Source organism: Panthera onca, chromosome A3, assembly GCF_046562875.1.
Source record: "Panthera onca isolate mPanOnc1 chromosome A3, mPanOnc1 haplotype 2, whole genome shotgun sequence".
In the NCBI taxonomy this organism is placed as follows: domain Eukaryota; kingdom Metazoa; phylum Chordata; class Mammalia; order Carnivora; family Felidae; genus Panthera; species Panthera onca.
The window spans coordinates 73743026-73762941 of NC_138341.1; the positions used below are offsets into that span (position 1 = coordinate 73743026).

Genomic DNA, 19916 nt, shown 5'->3' on the forward strand with positions numbered 1-19916 from the left:
GCTACTTTGAGTTTAGCAAATTCTTATGTTCAGAAAACTCTGTTTTGTCTGTTCTTTAGGAGGGTTTGACTACAGAACATAATCGATTGCCCCGGTGACCATCCTGCCCACTTATCTGGAATAGTTCCAGCGCAGTTTCCAGTTCATTCTCGAAAGTGTCCTGGTTTGAATAACAAACTGTGTGCTCACTCTGCTTATTGTCAAAGGGTATATTCCTAGAGACTGCCCCTGGGCTGCTCCTGCGGCAGCTCGGACAGGTCCTGATATGCCCAGGCTGTGCTCTGCATGGCTGTGGGCTCTCCAGCTGTGTCTGAGCTGGATTAGAGCTGTAATACTTCACAGGCTCATGGAGGCTTCCTCGAGTGTTGGCATTCAACCAAGACCAAGCTGAGCGTGACAGGATCCCAGCAGGTGGTTCTTTCTCTCAACTCCCTGAAAAGAGCAATATTGATTCAACTCAATGAGTATTTGTGATTTCAGTCAACAAAAACATTTGAGTATCTGCTCTGCACCAGGTGTGTGCTGGGGTTGAGGAGTGGGGGCCTAGTGGAAAGACAAACAAGGCATGTATGTGACTGAGTTTGGGGAAGGTTATAGAGGAGACAAGGCCAGAAAGGGAGTTTGGGGTAGCCCCTGGCTCGAGGAAGGCTTTGCAAACTGTGCCAAGTGGCTCTTTCTGGTCGCCTTGTGTGTGAAGCTCAGGGACTGCCCTCGCATGATGGCAGTTCCTCGGGGAAGACAGGCCCTGGTCTCAGGAAGCTGTGAAGTCACTGCACCTGGTGTACAGTGAAGGCCACAAGCAGGCAGAGCAGGGATAAGGCAGCATGGCCCCAAGCGGCGAAGGGTGGCCACATGCAGTAGGACAGCTTGGCTGCCACGCAGGGGACCTGGAGGCTGAGATAGACAGAAAGGAGAGGGAAGAAGGTTGGGGGCAAAGACCTTGTTTGGATGAAAGGTAGGAATATATATTTGCTGGAGGGGAACAGCGGGAGCCTGGTCCAACTAGAGTGGAGGGTGCTGTGAGGGTGGGAGGGGGTTGGGGGAGGCTCAGTCAGAAGGCGAGGGCCACATGCAGTCACGCATGCCCAGAAGACCCGCTCAGGGAGCCCCAGCTAGACACACCCCATGCATGACAGCACGTTATCTCTCAAAGGTGGGAGAGATTCCAGAATCATTAACAAATGGAAGGGATCTCTTTTTTAATTAAAAACATGAACTTATAAAAACGAATATCAATGCTTATATTTTGTTGTATTTTAAAAGGTGAAACCTGCCCTCCCCCACCTCTCTTCTTTAGTCTTATAAGCCCTTATAAAAGGGGTGTTGGAGGCAAGAAAGGGAAGGTCATCATCTCACTGAATTTATTCAAGTTTCTCATTTGTATAAGAAACTCCCTGTAATGCGTTCTTTTAGAACAGAAAACGGCCACTTGGAAAATCAGACGTGTCTCAGGGGCAGTGGCTCCTGTCCCACTTTGATCAGAAGACGGCCTCAGGGCAGGTAGTTCCAAATTTTATTCTCCAAGTGGGTCAAAGTCCCCTGTGGGGTCAGAAAGTAACGGCTGGCAGTTATGACAGAGGGGGTTTTCTCGAGGAAGCAGTGACTCAGGTTGCCATTGGTGCTCGGGAAAGCTGTTGGTTCTAGAAAGCAAGAGAGGCAAGAGGTGGTCATATCTGTCTTAGGACTCACAGGTGGAAAGTGAAAGGAACCTCTCCTACCAGCAAGGGGAAAGGGAGATTGTAAGTACATAGGAGTATCTCTCTGACAAGAGCATGAACCAGGGGCTGGCAGGAACTGCTTCCCTGTGTCTCCCCAGTGCTTCTCTCTCAGGCCTGCTTCTTCTCCCTCGAGAGGCCAACCTTCACTGCCTCTTCACGTGTATAGGGTCTAATGTGGCTACCTCAGGCTCTCCTCACATCATTTCCTAAGCCAACACCCTAAAAGAATGTAAGCAACCCCTCTTGGTTCCAGCATCAGGTTCCCAGGAGAGAGACTCCAGTTGGCCAGCATGGATCAGGGCTTCACTCCTGGGCCCTTCAGCTGTGGTCAAGAGGGTCTAGCCCCTTGGTGCAGACAGAGCTGAGGGTCCCATTTGTGTGGTATGTGCATATAATTGGAATGGAGGACAGCTTCTTGGATTCTAGAAGAGAATGAAGACCCTTTCAGAATAAGAAGGGGAGGATGTCTTCACCAGCCTGCAGGAAGGGGATTGGAGAGGCTTACGGAGACTTCACCTGGAAATAGAACCACTGGAGAACTTTCTGCAGGGCCATCTGGACACCCTTGTGTTTCATTTCCATTCACTTAGCTTTGTCTTTGGCTCCTATGACTGTCTGTCTGTCTTTCTGGAGCTGGGACCACCTCAGCCCCTGCCTTCCTTACCAGTCTTGTCATCTGCCTGTAAAGCAGCCCTCATCCTCCTTTGTGGTTTTGGACGATGTGACAGTGACTCTGCCCTAGATATTAGCAGAGGGGCTGGTGGGAATGAGGTGGTGAGAAGAGCAATGTTTTACTGCTTCTCTTTGGCACATTCCAGTATTTTGTATAGTATTTCATACCAGTAGGGAGAAGCTTTCCCAAAGAGACCAGAGGAATTCTGGGTGGCTTTTTCCTGCCACAAGCCCAAAACTGAGACAATAATTGAAGAGCAGAGCCTCCTTCTGTTCTTTCCAAGATGGAGAGATTGGGTTGACTTTGAGCTTGAGCTCTGAGGTTGGGATTTTACCACCTAGCAGCAAGGATTGTTGTGTGCATCAAGTGACATGTCCAGAAGGGCTTAGAAAAGCCATAGAGCACGGCAGATGGAAGGGACCATGCTGTGTATCCTAAGTCCCTCCTCCCTTCCCCAACGACTGCTGTGACACTGCTTCTCCAGGTCCCTGTCCTAGCTCCATTGACCATCCTCTGTTCCTCTCTCCACCCACCCACCCACCTGCCCCCAACTGCTTTCTGAATTTGGCTTCAACCAAAGGGCATGGCTCATCTTGGCTGCAAATATCTTTTGCTGTTTCCATGTGACATTCTCTCTCCATTAAGTCAGAGCATGCATGTCAGAAGTCACCACACTGATGGGGACAGCTTGTCCTCCTCCTCCTCCCTTTTTTTCCTTTCTTCCTCACCTCCATCCACACCCCCCATTGCCCTCTGGACCTACAGGGGACACCTTCCAGACCTGGAGCCAAGGGCCCCACATTGCTTTGGTGCCAGGCCCTGCCTCCAGTGTCATCTCTCACCTGCTTGATGCCAGTGACCTCAGTGCAGCACAGAGCTGCCTGGATTCAGGTCCCCATGCCTGGGATTACTTTGAAAGCCCTATTATCTTGAAAACATAGTACACAATCTGTAAGTTCAGAATCAGGGGTTCTAAGCTGCATTTTATTTTATTTATTTTTTTAAAAAGATGTTTTTTCAATGTTTGTTTATTTTTGAGAGACAGAGAGAAACAGAGCACAAGTGGGGGAGGGGCAGAGAGAGAGGGAGACACAGAATCCAAAGCAGGCTCCAGGCTCTGAGCTGTCAGTACAGAGTCCCACAGGGGGCTCAAACACTTGGACTGCGAGATCATGACCTGAGCTGAAGTTGGATGCTTAACTGACTGAGCCAGCCATACACCCCCTAACCTGCATTTTAGAATCCCCTGGGGAACCTTTAAAAATCTTGGTGTCGGGCAGCTCCCCGACAGATCACATTAAACTCTCTGGGGGTAGGACTCAGGCCCAGTATTTTTTAAAAATACTTCCCCCACCCTAGGTAATTCTGATGAGCAGCCCAGGTTGAGGACTACTGTCAAGATGGTGTAAAGGCACCTGTCACCAATAATTCTTTGGGGCACACATAATTTTCCCAACCCCAGAGGTTGAAGAAGACAGGGTCCTTGTGCTAAGAGTCACTTTCCAGCTATGAAGAGATTGACCCATGTTAGCATCTGGCTGAGGCCTAAGGGAAGAGAACAGCACAGGGCTGGTTTGTCTGGATGAACCTAGAACCTGGAGTGTTACTAGGTAGAATTGTTCTGGGGAGAATGAACCATAGCAGCCTGGAACCCAGGCACTTCTCACCAGCTGGACCCTTGGCTGGGCTCCTCAGAGACCTTTGGTTTTGGCCAACGGCAGGGCTGCAGGCAGGCAGAGCCTACAGGCCTAAAGGGCGGGGTTTGGGCTCTAGATTCAGGCCTGCAGGGGCTGGGTGGGCTTGTGAGGGCCAGTGCCAGAGTCCCAGAGCCTGCCCAGGCTTATCCACAAGCCTCTCTAGAGAAGAAGGCAAGCCTGGACCCGTGGAGGCTGGGAGGTTGGGGGTGGTGAGTGAGCAAGGATGGGGAGAGAGATGGGACATAGATGTTGGGAAGGAGGGGTAGCCAGAGAGGGGAGTCCCAGGGGGTGGACACGTGGAGAATCATCTCCCAGTGGGTGCTCCTCATGGTCTTATTAACCACACCATTGGCCAAATCAGTGCCCAGAGAAAAGTGTCACCCTTCTGGAGAGAGGTAGGGGCTCAGAGGGGCCCAGCCAGAGTCGGGGGGAGGTAGCAGTGTGGCTGCTTTGGGTGGGAATGTGGCTTAGTATCTGAGAACCCTAGGCAGGCAGGCAGGCTCAGGCCCACTGACACCCCATCTCTGGTCACTAGAGTGGGTTAGGTGGGACAGGAGGCAGGGATTGACAAGGCATTTCATTTAGTTCACCCCTGTGGAACTGAGTGGCCCAGGTTAGGGGCAGGGTGGGACAGGAAGACAGCATGCTGAGAGATGTGTGGGTCACACATGGAGCTCAGGGCTTGATGAGGGCTGGCCGTTGCTTCCTCATCCTCTTTCTGAAGTCCTTGAGCTCAGCAGTCATGCCTGGCAACTGAGGGCCATCGAGGAGAAAGGAAGTTGCTAGAGATTCCCGTATTTAACAAGGCAAGAGGGGACACTTGGAAACATGCCAGGCAGGGTCACACCTGTTTAGGCTTCTAATCCCCAGCCCCTCCCAGGTTGGACATGGGGGCTACACTGCACATAACCCTGAACTCCTGTGCCCAACCGTGTGTCTGGGGTAGCTTTAACCAAACTGTCTATATTAGTTCCTGTGGCTGCTATAACAAATTTCCATAGACTTTTTTGTTTCACACAACACAAATTCATTATCTTCTAGTTCTGGAGGCGAGAAGTCTCCAAACCAGTCCCACTGGGCTAAGTCAAGGTGTTGGCAGGCTGGGTTCCAGAAGGAAGCTCCTTCGAGCAGCTCTGGAGGAAAGTGTGTTTCCTTTTCTTTTTCAGCTTCTAGAGACCATCCACTGTCCTTTGCTCATGGTCTCTTCCTCAAATCGCTCCAAACCCCTGTTCCCATCATATCTGCTCCTGACCCTCCTGCTTTCCTCTTGTAAGGATCCCTGTGACTATATCGGGTTCACCTGGATAATCCAGAAGATCCCCCCCATCTTAGGGCCCTTAACTTAATCATGTTTGCAAAGTCCCTTTACCATGTATGAAAACAGGGGAGCCTGGCTGGCTCAGTCAGTAGATCATGCAGCTCTTGATCTTGAGGTTGTGAGTTTGAGCCCCATGTTGAGTGTAGAGATTGCTTAAATAAATAGACTTAAAAAAAAAAAAACATGTAGGAGAACACTTTCACAGGATGGGACATTATTCATACCTCCACACAGCATAGCTGGGATAGGGAGTGGGGCATCCTCTGCCAGAAACACTACTCCCCGCCCGCACCCTTGGTGTGCTAACTCCAAGCACCCTCCCCCATCTTCCTGAGGCTGGTTGGGTGCTTCTCAAAAATGCCCCAGCAGTTCCCAGATACTGGCCTGCGTCCACTATTGGATTGCGGGCTTCGGGATCATAGAGTTGGGCCTCAGTGAATTTCCCAATGCCTAGCAGTGTTACCACATAGTAGATGCTCACTGAGTACTAGATGTGCTCCAAGGTACACAATTATCCTGTAGGAAATGCAGAAGCTTTATAGAAAATGTGTTCTGGAGTTTCCTTTGATTATTTTGAAACACAAGGAATTTTAGGGAATGGCTGGTAGCCTGAATAACCTCAGTCCTTGCTGGTGTTGGGTGCTGACAGAAATCACCTGATGAAATAAGTTGTTGGGTTTTTTTTTTTTTAAGTTTATTTATTTATTGAGAGAGAGAGCATGCACATGAAAGTGGGCAAGGGGCAGAGAGAGAGAGAGAGAGAGAGAGAGAGAGAGAGAGAGAGAGGCAGAGAGAGAATCCAAGGCAGGCTCCACACCATCAGTGCACAGCCTGATGTGGGGCTTGAACCCATGAACTGTGAGATCATGACCTGGGCCAAAATCAAGAGTTGGACTCTTAACTGACTGAGCCACCCACGTGCCCCAGGTTTTTAAAAAGAGGGGGTAAATACATTGAGTCCCTCCCCCACTCATGCTCTCTCTCTCTCTCTCAAAAAATAAACATTAAAAAAAAAAAGAAATTGAGTGCTGATTTAGAAATCATTCTTGGAGGGTTGATCTCAAGTTTGCAGGTGTTAGACAATTATAAACAAGCTCTCTCTAGATCACTTAAGGGGTAAATGTGTTAAAAGTTGCATTGTGGGAAGTGGGGCTGGGCAGAGGGGGATCCTCCCTGATATTTTACAAATGGTACTTATGGCTCCAGATAAATTTCCAGTGGCCATGTTATTCCAGGATTTTAAAAGCACCCTATCATTTATTGTTATTATTATTTGTTTTAAGTCTAGTATAGTTAACATATAGTGTTATATTAGTTTCAGGTGTAGTAAAAGTGCCCCTATCTTAAATAACTTATATGGAAATGAAAATGAAGCTTCTGGGGATGCCTGGGTGGCTCAGTGGGTTAAGTGCCTTACTCTTGGTTTTGGCTTAGGTCATGATCTCAGGTTTCATGAGTTTGAGCCCCGCATTGGGTTCTGCACTGACAGTGTGGAGCCGACTTAGGATTCTCTCTCTCTCCTTCTCTCTGTGCCCCTCCTGCACATGCTCTCTCTCTCTCTCTAAAAATAAATAAACTTAAAAAACAAGAAAATGAAGCTTCTGGAGAGTTGTGTCTAATGACCCACATGTCTACAGTGTAGATGAGATCCTAAATAGAGAAGATGCATATTTCTGTAATAATTTCTAGAGTAGGATTAAATACATGTGTAGCTTTATTAAGAAAATAAAATGGCTTGGGACCAACTGCAGGCTCTTGAGCAGCCATATTAGACTCAGGAGGGCTGTGACCCCCTCTGCAGAGCCTCTGCCTTAGACACTCCCAGGGCAGAGCACTGGAGTGGCATGTGGGTTGGGTGAGAGGGAAGGCTAAGGTCAACCGGTGGGTAGAGCAAAGTGGCCTTGCTCCACATTTGTGCTCCAAGTCTCCCAGTGGCAGGAGAGCCTCCCTAGGGCCCAGCTAATGTCCCATTCATGAGGGCATGTGTAGGTGTTGCTGAGCCTATGTGTGTGGGATGTGGGGGCTGCACTCAGGAAGCATAATCCAGAGGGGCTATGCTGGCCTGGGTGTTCTGAAAAAACATAAGGGTCTCGTAATGTGGGTGGTGGGAGGTGGGTAGTCAGGAAGGAGGGAGAGATACTTCTGAGAAGTGTGGGAATTGGGTTCTGGAAAATGAGGGGCATGGAGTGAGCCCCAGCAGGAATTCTGGGAAGAGACCTGTAGGGGTGAAGTAGACCTGGGAGGGCATGGGCCTTTGAGGCCACAGGAGACCTGGTAGACAAATGCATAGGAGGAAGAAGAAGGAAGGTGGAGGAATGAAAGAGGGCAAGGGCCCTGGGGGAATGTTGCTCCCAGATGAGAAGAGAGGCTGTCTGCATGCAGGAGAGTGTCCTGCCTTAGCCCAGCCCAGTCTAGCCTCTGTGGGTTCACCCCCGGCTTGCACTGGGCTGGGCTGCCAAAGCCCCTGCACCCTTGGTGGGGTGTTCTCAGGGATGGGGAACAACCCACAGGTGCCATGGGCCTTGTTAGGGGGTGGGGTAGTGAGCTGTGGGCATAAGACTGGAGTGTGGGAGAACACGTAACGGACTCTTCCTCTGAGCCTGAGCCAAAGCAGTTGACATCACAGTTACAGATGGGGAGTCTTGACCTCAGAGTCAGGCTGCGGGAGCTGTAAAGGTTGGATAGAATGGAGTTCTAGTGCCTCCATCATCTTTTTGCCCCTTTGAGAGTGGGCATCTGGTTTTTTTGATCTGAGACCTCTGTCTTTATGAAGATTCACCTGCTCTTCGTTTTTGCTCCTAACTTCCTGCGCCTGTCCACCAGCTGCCATCCCTTCTCTCTGCCCCATGGTTTCTGCTGCTTTCTTCTGCTGCCACCACCAGCTACTTCCCTCTTCTTTGGTCCCACACTCATATTGCAGAGGACAGAGCCTCTGCAAGCCTTTATCAATGCCTGCGTCACAAAAGGCAAAGAGAGGCAAAGGGAAACTAAAGAGATGTGACAACCAAGTGGAGTATGTGGTCTTGGGCTGGAGGGAAACACTGCTACAAAGAACACGAATGACGAACTGGCATATGGATGGGAGAGTAGATAAAATACTGTGTCAGAGTCAAATCCCCTCATTTGTTAACCATGCCTGTGGTTATGTCAGACAATGACCCTTGTTCTTTGCAAACACACTGCGGTATTAAGGGGTAAATGGGCATGATTTATATGTGCTCAGATGGGTCAGAAGAAAATAAATAAGACATGTTTTTAAAAGAGGTCCACAGTGACCAACTTCTTGCCAAATTCCAAAGGGACAATTAAGGGAGGAAGAGAGTGAGAGTGGGAGAGAGTGAATAGACTAGGAGAGCAGGGACAGTCACCCCCAGTCTGGGGACCCCCTGCATAGGGGGGCTCAGCCATGTCACAGGCTGTGGGCCAGTCCACAGAGGAGGAGCTTTGGTTGTGGAACCCACCCATGGTCCAATCAGCTGGCAGGCAGGCAGGGAAGTGGGGTCACATGGCCCAACACACAGCTCCTGTGGTGAGCTTGTCATGTTTCTGGGCTGCCTGGTATCTGAACCTCTTTGCTAGTTGGGGACCTTCCAGTTTCTTGAGTGGCTTTCACTTAAGGAGTGTCCTCTCTGGCTGCAGAAGGGGCGAGAGCAGCAGGCAGTACTGAGGATCCTTTATTCCTCCTCACTGAAGCTGGGGCCCAAGCCTCCAGCCAGTGGAGTGAAGCTGCCAGCTTCTGGGCACACAAGGTACCCCTGTACCTGTGTGTCATCCCCTGTGATGCTGCAGTCCCTGTGATGCATGTTTCTATGGATCCCAGAGGGGCCATCCTGCTGCCGCAGTGATGGGCACTTCTGTGTCTCTCTCTCAAGGGCCAGTGAGCTGGTGCTGTGTAGTGTCTTCAGAAGGTGGTAGAAAGAATGCTGGCTCTGTAGGCCAGGACCTAGGTTCTCAGGCACCATAACCTCTCCACCTTTCATGAGGACAAGACCCACCTCCCAAGGTTGTCGACTACCAAAGGAGCAATGTGACAAGTAAAGTGCCTTATAACACTTATACCTTATACACTGTTTCGTGCAGAGAAAACATTAGGATAGTTGCTGCCACTTTGATTCCAAGAAAGCAGCCAGTTAGTAGTAGAGCAGTGCCTTTGAGTCCGGGCTGGGTGCTGACTCCATCACAGAAGCCAGACTGCAGCTCCTTTGGCCCCAGGTCCATGCACTGCAGTCACTGCCCGAGGGCACCTGTGTGAGAGTCATTCCTGGAGCCACCTCCAATGGGTCTCTGTCCTTTGCAACTGGAAGAGACTGATAAAAATTCCAAGAAATTTCTGGCAGGGGGCAGAGAGCAGGATACTCTCCCCGTCACAGCCTTCCCAGCCTCCACAATCCTTCAGATCAGTGTCATGGGGGTTGGTACCACAGGTCGCTTATGTGTGAGGCTCCCTGATTATGGGTTGCCATCAAGAGCTGGCAGCATGGGCTGGGGGAGGTTTGTTTAGTTGGAAGCTTCCCAAGGCTGAGAAATATTTGCATGGTGATGACATCTGAGCGCCCCGTGGGGGAGCAAATGCAACAATGAGCACTTTGGTATCAGAAAGGAGTCTGGGTGTTGGTGGCTGAAATTCCATTCATATTTATGCCTGTAGATAAACACTATTAATACTGAAGGGCTGTGTCCTAGAGTGTGGTGGGGGTGTTGGAGGTCCACGGGGCGACTGTGCAACACTGAGTCTCTTCCCCAGACTCCAGCCCTTGTTCTGGCACCAAGTTTGTATGTGGACACGGGGTTTGTATGTGAACAGGGGGTCTGCCGACGGGACCCAGGGGTCAGGAAATGCCTGGGTCTCCACTACTGCCTGACTTTCCAACATCTGTCCAACTAATGTCAGCTTGTGTCAGGAATAGGAAGGTCTCCCCTCCCTCCATTCTCTTCTTGGTAAGATGAGCTTTCTAGACCTTTCTCCAGGGCTGGCAGACAATGTGACACCACCTATGGCCTCAGGCAACCTTTTAATGCTCACCAGGGTCCTTGAGCTGGGGGTGAGGGTGGGAGATAAATAATCTGATACTAATTGTTAAATCACTGAAGACTGTTTCCTAAAGTATTAAAGTGAAAGCTGGCACCCACCAGCTCCAAAAAAGGCCCTTCCTCTCTGGAACAGCAAAACCACACCCCAAGCATAGGGCTGAGGTTGGGAGCAGAGGCCAGACTGCTGTGAGGCCACAGGAGTGGGAAGTTCTTGTGTAGGCCAAGTTCTAGGGGAAGCCTCCAGGGCAGCTCTCTTGAGAGTAGGTGGCTGCAGTCCTGGGGGTGCATCAGTTGATATCTTGGGGCACGTGAAGAAAAAAGAGCTTCTGTGCAAACTTACGTCATCCTCCAAAACTTTGATGCATGTTTTTAACGTGTATGTAGTCTATTAGAAATGGGTGTAACACGTTTTAGGAGCGTACTGGTATGGACTTCATAGTGCAGGTGGCGGACCAGGATGCATGCAGCCGGGATCCTCACCACGCAGCCCTCTCCTGGTGCTTCTCCTCCAGGTGCTGGAGATGCTCCACCAGCAGTGCCCGCAGGGCATGCTCTCTTGTTCGGATGACGAGTCTGGCCCTGGTCTCTCCCAGCTGGGCGCTAGAGAGTTAGCAGGGGGCTCAGGCCCACCTGAGTTACAGGTGGCAGGCCGCCTGGACCCCCCTCTGCCTCCTTCCACCCACCTCCAGGTTTCAGCACCTCCCTAGCCCTCTCTGCTCTCACCTGCTCAAACCAAAGTCTCTTCCTGCGCCCCTCCCTCCCCCGCACCCCTCCCACTAGTGTGGCCTGTCCTGGTGACCTCTCAGACTTCTCTCCTCCATGCCATACTCCCCCGTCACTAGGCGCTCAAGGCCTGTTCTAGGATACCTGTTGGATGAAATGAACACGCTGTGTCCCTTTCAAGGGTCTCTTTATCCAAGACCTTTATTTCAAACTGCCAGCAGCTTGGCCCAGCCCTCTGAGGCTTCTCCAGAGGAATGCTGCAAGCCAAAATGCATTTGGTGCCTTTCCTATTACCAATAACTGACTACCAATCTTTGGGCACCCTGAGGCAAATCAATAGCATTTGCTTTTTCTGTTTAGTTTTTTTCCTAATAGAATTTCAGATAAAAATAGATCTCTATCACACACACACACATATATATATTATATTTATACATGTGCACATTGAGACAGAGATCCTTCAACCAAGCGGTGAAGGATCCGGTGTCCTCTGCAGTGCTCCTTACGGAGTGGGAAGGCCAGGAGGGGCAGGCCCTCTCTGGGAGGCCCCTGGGGGTGTGCAGTGCTGAGCCAGTGAGGTGAGGAGGACAGGTCTCCCTCTGAGGAGCAGACTCGGCAATGTCAAACCAGGGCGGCCCTTGCCCAGTCTGTCCACACACTCTCATCTTAAGATGAGAGAGACGTACCAGATGGAGCTTTAAAACTAAAACCCAAAGTGCAGAGAAAAAAGGAATTCCCTGATAGGCCGGAGGGGCTGACTTCTTGGGGGAGAATTCCAAGAGCATCATACAGCAGGGCTAAGGGAATCGACAGGGAAGATACCCAACCCCCCAGCCCCAGGTCCCCTGCTGACAAGGATCTGCTCTGTCCCCTCCTCTGGTCTCCACAGTCCCCACTGGGCCCCAGGTAGGGGGAGCCAAATGGTCAGGTTGATGGGCGGGGTGGGGGTGGGGGTTGGGTCACCCATAAAAGCCTGAAGTGGTAATGGGCTGTGGGTGGTGAGATGTGCTGGGGTCAGTCCTAGAGACTGCCCCTCTTCATACCATTGTCCTCAGAGGGTTCTGCATTGTACCCATAGCCCAGAAACTTAAGGCTTGAAGGAGCATGTTGATGCAAAGTATTAGGAAGAACTGGGCCCAGCTGCCATGTTTGTATCCTAGGATCTAGAGCCTAGGGGGGCCATTTGGGGAATTCCCAGAAAGGTGAGTGTGGCAGAAATGGAAGTAGAGTTAGGGCTGGTGCTCGGTGCCCCTGGTCAGGCACCAGAGGCCCAAAAGGCACTTGGCAGCAGAGGGGAAGAGCAGTGGGGCCCAACTGGCCTCACAGGGCAAAGAGGGGCAAAGCTGGGCATCCTCCAATTACTCAAACCTGGGAGAGGGACCCAGAGGTCCTAACTTCTTCCCATTTGCCAGCAGAATCTTCAAGCCCGGACTGCTCTGGGCAAGACCTGAGAATTACCTAAAACCCTGTAGTGCGACTGGGGCTGAGACCAGGACCCTGGGACTCCCTGGGCACAGAGGCACAGGTAGAGGTAAAGTTCAGCTGTAAGGCTCCCCAACCTGTGCTCTTGGGCAGCAAGTCTGGTCACTATGACTGTAAGTCACTTAGGGTCCAAGCATACCATCTCTCGAGGCACCGAGTCAGGAACAGGAGAAAACCCTCATGGCCTAGTCAGAGGGCAGCTTGTGGCACTCATCTTTGGTATTGGAGAACAGGGAGCTGAAGTTCAAGGCTAATACCTGTGCAAAGTCACTGGAAAATCTAGGGTCAGGGATGTGGAAGGTGGTAGGTATAGTATGGGGGCTTCTAGACAGTGGGGGCGGGGGGGGGGGGGAAGTACCTAGGAGACCCAGACCCTTACTGTACATTTAGATGATGCACAAACACATTTAGAGATGCCCCCATGCTGATGTGGCTTCCCAGCTACTTCCTTGCTCATAAACGTCACAATGTCTGTCTGAATCCCAAGGAGCAAAGAATTTGCTTTTGATGCAACTCTGGTCCACCCAGCTCCAGAAGAACAGCTCCCGGACCCAGCTGGCCCTGGAAGGAAAGCAGGGCTGGAGTGGGGGAGGCGAGGAGAAGTAGGGCTGCAGCCTGCAGAAGTGTTCCCTAGAGATGTATTTTTCTGAGGTCCCACATCACCCCTGCCCTGTACTCCCTGCTGCCTGCCTGCATCTGCCTGCCCCCTACTCCTTAGGGCAGCCCCCTCCCACCCTGCTGCTGCTGTGCAATGTCACAGCTCTCTGGGGATGATGGAGAAGGGCAGCACTGGGCTGCTGGCCTCCAGCTCAAGGGCAGTGAGGAAGCAGTCGACGGCGGCCTCGCTCTGGCCTTGGGCCTGCAGCACCTCGCCCAGGCCCTGCCAGGCCTCGTGGCAGGTGCTCTGCCTCTCCACGGCATCCCGCAACACCTTCTGGGCCAGACTCTTGTGGCCCAGCTGACTCAGCATCAGACCCTGGGGAGCAAGCACAGGGTGAGGTTAGTGAAGGGCATCCTGGAGCAGGGGCATCCTGGCCATCAGGGCAGGGCTCTAAGTCTCAGGCTTGGGAACCATCAAGTGACCGTTCTTGTTACCCATGCAAATCCTACCTTCCCCGCCCCAGCCCTGCTTCCCAGATCACCCGCTGTGAGAGTGCTGTCCCTCCTGGCCCCAAGGATGAGCTTTCAAGTCAGCAGACCTGGCTTTGCATCTCCCCATTATAGCTGGGGATCCTGGCAAGTTACCTCTCTCTGGTCCTCAGTTTCCTCATCTGTAAATGGGAAAGACCACAATATCCACCTCTAGGTTTGTCAAGTTTACAGGAGTCAGTCTATGTAAAGCACCTGGACAGTGTCTGGCATGTGTGAGCTCTCAAATGGGTGTGTTACCCTGAGGCCTTGCTGCTGCATGTGGTGGGACCCTTCCCCCTGAGGGATGTGTGCCATGGGTTTCAGACTCTACAACTTTAAGCCTATAGGTAGGTGGGGGCAGCTCCTCTGCCTGCATCAGCAGTGGTCTTCCTGGGACATTGGGGTCCCCAGATGGCTTGGCAGGTGAGGGTCACAGGAGGGCGGATGCCAGGTAGGAGAGGCTCTGGGGAGATGGATCAGGGGTGGCTAGGAAGCTTGGTGCTGCTGTTTGTCTTCAACAACCCCCGTGGCAGAGAGGAAGTGACAGGAATCGTCATAAACGTTTGGGAAGTGAAACTGGCACCCCGTCCCTTCTATGTCCTCTTCCACTCATATTGGGGAGGGTGCCTGGAGGTGGGAGATTGGGTGGTGAGTAGGGGGGTAGCCAGAACCCCCTGCAGCCTCCAGTCCCAGAAAGGCTGCTTTGTGCCATCCCACTGATCTGTGTTCCAGCCCTCAGAGGCACGGGGTGGCAGCACAGGGGGCCCTCCTCTCATTCAGAGATTTGAGGTAAAGCCTAACACTGACTTCCTGGACAGACGGAGGCTGGGGTGGGGGAGGGAAGCTGCCTTCTATATGCCTGGAGCCCCCTCTTGGGTGCTCGCCCACTGATGGCCGTGTACATTTTTAGCTGGAACATTTTCCTCTTCACCACGCTCCCCAGAGTTAGGCCCTGTTGCTATGGAGACCCACTGGGGAAGATGCACATGCCTGACTTCATAAAGTCCTCTGAGAGCTTGGAACACGACCAATTAGGCAAGAGTGAAAGATGGTGCTCAGGAAGCCCTAGGAAAAGCCTCTTCCTCTCCAGAGGCGCTAGGTAGTGGTGGTCCTGTGGCCAGGGGCCAGGAAAGCAATGGGGAGCCATATTCACAGTGCCTCTTCAACCCAGGGTGAAGCTGTCTGCAGAGAACCACACGGATGTGGTGGAGGACAGGGGAGCTGCGGCAGGGCGGAGCCACATGGGAGCCATGCTGACTCAGGGCTGCCTGGGACCAGAGGGCAGTGCCCAGTCTGGCCAGCAGGGCTCCAGGCCAAGCCGCGCTGCCCGCATGGCCTGGGAGCTGGACCCTGAGCAGCTCACAATGGAACAGAGCCCACAGGGAGGAGGGGAGGAAGGCGAGACGACAGGCTGCCAGACACCCAAATTAAGCACCAAAAACGGAAGGTTTGAGCCCTGTGAGGGCTGCCCCTGGAGGAGCAAGAGGACAGATGGGGAGGGCCAGCAGAGCCTCCCAGAGAGATGGCAGGGCTGCAGTGATCTTATACACCAAGATTTCTATACTGAGCTTCCATGTGAGATTTTGTTTGACAAGAGGGCTCCACTGCTAAAACGGAGTTCAAAAACCCCTGATCTCAAGAAGTGTGTGGGTGTTTGGAAAGGGGCCAGACGTCCCTGCAGGCTGAACAGGGTGTGTGTGTGTGTTTCTCTCTCTCTCTCCTGGTTTGACTCTCAGTTAGGAAGTTTGCAGAAGGCTCCTCTGCATGTTTCATGTAGAGGAAAAAGCCAGGGCTCCTCAGCCCGAAGACCTCGGCTGGGCTGGAATCCCAGCTTTGCCACTGACAAGCGCAGTGACCGTGGGCAAGTGGCCCGTTTTCTCTGAGCTGTGGTTTCCTCATCTGCACCCAGGGAACAGAACGGTGTTTCCCAGTGGGTAACTGTGCAGGTTCTGCAGTGATGAGTTTGAAATCATGTAGTCAGGGCGCACGGTGGGCAGACAGCAAACGGAAGGGTCCCCAGGATGCACGGAGGGTCCTGCCTGAGTAAGGAGTAGTAGGAAGTGGTTCCTCTAGAAGGCAAGGCTCTCTGTGGGTGAAGACTGGGGACTGGGGTGGGGTTGGATCATGTCCCCCACACCCTGGGGTGCTGACCTCAGAGCCTGAAAGGAGACACCGGGCTGGGGTCAGGCTGGGGCCCCGAGGCCCAGGGCCTGTAACAGGATCTGCTGCCACCTGCCTGAGACACCAGCCTGTTCATGTTTGGTAGCAACTCAGAGCTGTTTGCTGCCTGACAACTGGGCAGAGCCTGCCTTGGGGAGACGTGAGGTCTCACCTGCTCTGCCCCCAGCCTGGCGCTGTGCCAAGGGCCCTCCATCGCCCTCCTGGCACCCCCACCCCAGCTGACCAGAGAATAGGTCTCCAGGGAGATGGTGGGAACACAGTTCCATCCAAATGTCCCTGGTGACTCTTACCTGACTCTGGCCAGGGGGCACCTGTGCCAAGAGAAACCAGACCTGTTGGTGACTCAGCCTTTGACCCTCACCTGGGAGATGTCATAGCCACCACCCGTAGCAGTTAGCAAGCAATGTTATGGCAGTTGAGCACTGCGCCTGTGGGAGGGACCAGGTTACAGTCGCTCGGGGAAGGCAGGGCTATGGGGGAAGTTCCCAGAAATTCCCAACTCCATCCATTCTTTCTTCCCTCCCTTCCTGGACCTCAGAGACGAGGCAGCATCTGGCCTCATCTCAACCACCCAGGAGCCTGCTCCCCGAGGAAGCCTTCCCCGAGATCAGCATCTCCTGGCCACACCATCACCTTGAGACTGTGCTCCATTACTGTGGGCTCTGGTGTGGGATCCCTGCCCTGCCCCCTTCTTAGGCTGGGAGGGACAGGGTCCTTGGCTCCTGCCTGCTTTGCTATTCCTCACAGGATGGCAGCTCAAAAGAAATGTCCCAGGCTTAGAGCCAGGTACACCATAGGCAGTGTGCATGCTTACCGCCCTGTTTAGGCCACAAGGACAGGTAGCCCGAGGGGCTCTCTAAGGGGGACCCTCCCTGTTGGAAGACTAGGTTCTCTGGGGGGGGGGGGGGCGGTACATGGGCCTGGGATGGGGAAGAAGGGAAAGAAGGGCCCCCAACTTCCTTTTTGAGAATTGCTACTGCATTTCACCCCATTAATTCAGTGCCTGACACTGTCCCCCAGAGGGGAGGGGCAGCAGGAAGGTCCTGACTCTGTGTGTGTGTGTGTGTGTGTGTGTGTGTGTGTGTGTGTGTGCGCGCGCGCGCGCTCCTGTGTGTGCGTGTGCGTGTCTGTCTTCTTCTAGGGAAGGCCTGCCCTGGGAAGCAGCCCCTAGAGCTAGGCCAGCTGCAGGCCAGGCTGAGAGCTCCCTCCCTGTCCCTACCCTCAAGTATTTATAGAAGTTATTTTGGGAATTTTCTTTCTGAGCTCAAGGCACATTCCTGGGATTCTGTAACAGCCTTTCCAGCTGGGAAGCAGGGAAGTAGCTAGAGGTGCTAGAGCCTCCTGGTCCCAGGAGCCCTCTTCCAGGGGACCCTAGGGCTGCAGGGAGGAGCCTGGGGTGGGGTCACCTCTGAGGCTGCTCCCTCCACCCACCCTGAGGCTGACACACCCTGTGGTGTGTGTGGGGGGAGGGGGTCGGCCCACATTCCAGCTCCAGCTCAGCCACCCCACCCCCCCACCTCCCAGCAGGCCCCAGGTCCTCCCAGGTGTGTTAGCCTCAACCTGTCCAACCAGACTGGGAATGAGCTGTCTCTCCAGGCTGAGAACAGAGCCCACATAGCACCACATCCCTCCTGGACCTGGGACAGCTCCAAGGCCCCCGGGGCTGGTCCTCCCTCCCCTTTAGGAGAAGGGGCACAAATCCTTCTAGACTCTACCCAGCACCTGATTGACAAGCTCCACTGATTCACTTGGAGCCCAGCAAGGTGGGGGTCTTTGGGAGTAGCAGAGGTGGCCATGCTCCTGTGGCAGAACCCAGGTCTTCCTTCCTCCTCCTGTCCCTCACCCTCACAGAGGTGAGATGTCCAGGAACACCGGTGGGCCTCTAGGCTCAGCCTCTCGGTGGGCCTCTCGGTGGGGGTTGTCTTCACAAGGCCAGGGCCAGGCTCAGAGATACACACTGGCTTGATGAGAAGGCCCATCACGTCCTGGGGGGCTCCCTTGCCAGCCCTGTCCCTAGGCAGGGGGCTGGGCCTTTCCTCCTCCCACATTCTGGGCTGGTTTCAGGTTCTGGGCCGGCTGGAGGCTCTGCCTACCCAGGAGCACAGCTAGGCCCTCAGGGCTAGGTCAGGAGCCTGGACTTCATGTTCTCAAAGTGAATGCCCTGTGATGGGCAGTGAGTGGGGTGGTGCCATTTCAGAAGCTCCTTTCTCTGGGCAGGAGGGGTGGGTGCTGGCATACTGGACAAGGGGAAGGCTGGACCCTGCTGCACGCTCCAGACACGATGAGTCTTTCAGACCATCGATTCTGGAGCGAAATTAAGCCGACAGTGCTTAACTATTGTTCTGACCTGAGTCTATGACAGCCTGACAGAAGGCACCACTTCCTTGTCAGGGTTGGTGAGGACTTCAGGAGACCACAGTGAAGCCCAAGATTTTCCAAAAGTCCTGAGCCAGAGCCAGGGGAACCTGCCTTCACCCTCTTGAAGGTCTCTGAACCAGGGCTGAGGGTGCGCCGTGTGGTCTGGGGGCTGTGTCAGGCCAGGAATGAGGTGGGTAGGCACGGGCCTGAACCCCAGTGAGGCCCATGCTGGCCTTGCCCTCCCACCTCCCCACACAGTGAGCCTTTGGAACTCCCTTCTCCCTCCCCGTCCACTCTACTTTCCCACCAGGGAATGTAGACCTCAGGTAGTACTGGGAAGGGAAGAGGGAGAGAAAACTCACAATAAAACCACAGCAGGAGGAGGTCAAATGGCCAACAAGACGTTCCCGCTGAACTTTCCTGCCAAACAGAGCAATGTTCCCGTCTACCGGAGCTGGTAGGGCAGAAGCTGACTGTGAAGAGGGACTGTATATGTGTGAGAGAACTCAGGGTCTCTGCACACCCAGCACAAGGCTTCCGGGCCTTCCGGTTCCTTCAGGCTGCCTGCATTCTCAAAGCCACCTGCCACAGCTCAGGAAGCCAACAAGGAGGGAGAAGCCTAGAGCAGGTGGGGTGTCCTGGACCCTGAGGCATCAGGCCCCAGGAACCAGAAAACCTGCTCATCTGTGTGTTTGTCAGTCTCATTCAGAGCAGGGAACCTTCAGAGGGCCAGGCACTGGGTTTCACTTTTCAGCTGCTCAGGACCCTTTCCTCCTGAAAGTCAGGAAGCAGAGGCTGAGCCTGCCTGACCACAACAGAGCCCATAGTGGAAAGCCAAGCAGGGCCTCCCTAGAACCTGGCCTTCCCTGCTGCTCTTCCGAGCAGCCTCACATCATGCCCGTTTAGCTGAAGAGCCCAGCTGTGAAACTGTTCTCACCCTCAACTCAGACTCCTGCCTACTGAGCAGGCATTCCCTGCTCTCGGCTAAGGTCAGCATGGCCTTGCACTGTGTATACCCTTGTCCCAGGCACAGGGCACTTGGGGCCCGGGTCCTGCACATCTCTGCCATGGCCAGACTCGCCTGATGGGCTCAGGAAGGACAGAGAGGCTCTGCTACAAACAATCTCTGGAACTTGGCTCTTGGCTCTACTTCCCTCTGCAAACAAAGAGCATCTGAACTTTGCCTGGGAGCTGTGCTTCACAGTGAAAAAGGTAAAAGTAACCCCAACCACTGGGCCATTCACTTACACAATTATTTAACCTAATTCTTAAAAAAAAATTTTTTTTAAGTTTATTATTGTGAGAGAGAGACAGAGTGTGAGCAGGGGAGGGGCTCAGAGAGACACAGAATCTGAAGCAGGCTCCAGGCTCTGAGCTGTCAGCACAGAGCCCAACATGGGGCTCGAACTCATGAACTGCGAGATCATGACCTGAGCCGAAGTCAGATGCTTAACCCGCTGAGCTACCCAGGTGCCCCTAACCTAATTCTAACAAGAGACCTAGGTGCTTGGCATTGTGATTACCACTTTACAGATGAGGGCACTGAGGTTCTGAGAGGCTGAAGGACTTGGTCATGGAGGAATAGTGAATATAGGCAAAATAGG

General features: G+C 53.2%; 1 protein-coding gene across 2 annotated transcripts in view; it reads right to left on the minus strand.

Annotated features, from left to right (window-relative positions):
- Positions 1-11343: 11343 nt before the first annotated feature.
- Positions 11344-19916, minus strand: part of TTC7A (tetratricopeptide repeat domain 7A) — a 120546-nt gene continuing 111973 nt past the window's right edge. For both annotated transcript variants that reach the window (XM_060606522.3, XM_060606532.3), the window contains one exon: positions 11344-13618. In XM_060606522.3, the coding sequence (XP_060462505.1) occupies positions 13397-13618 (222 nt within the window). In that variant the 3' untranslated portion in view covers positions 11344-13396. The remainder of the gene's footprint in view (positions 13619-19916) is intronic.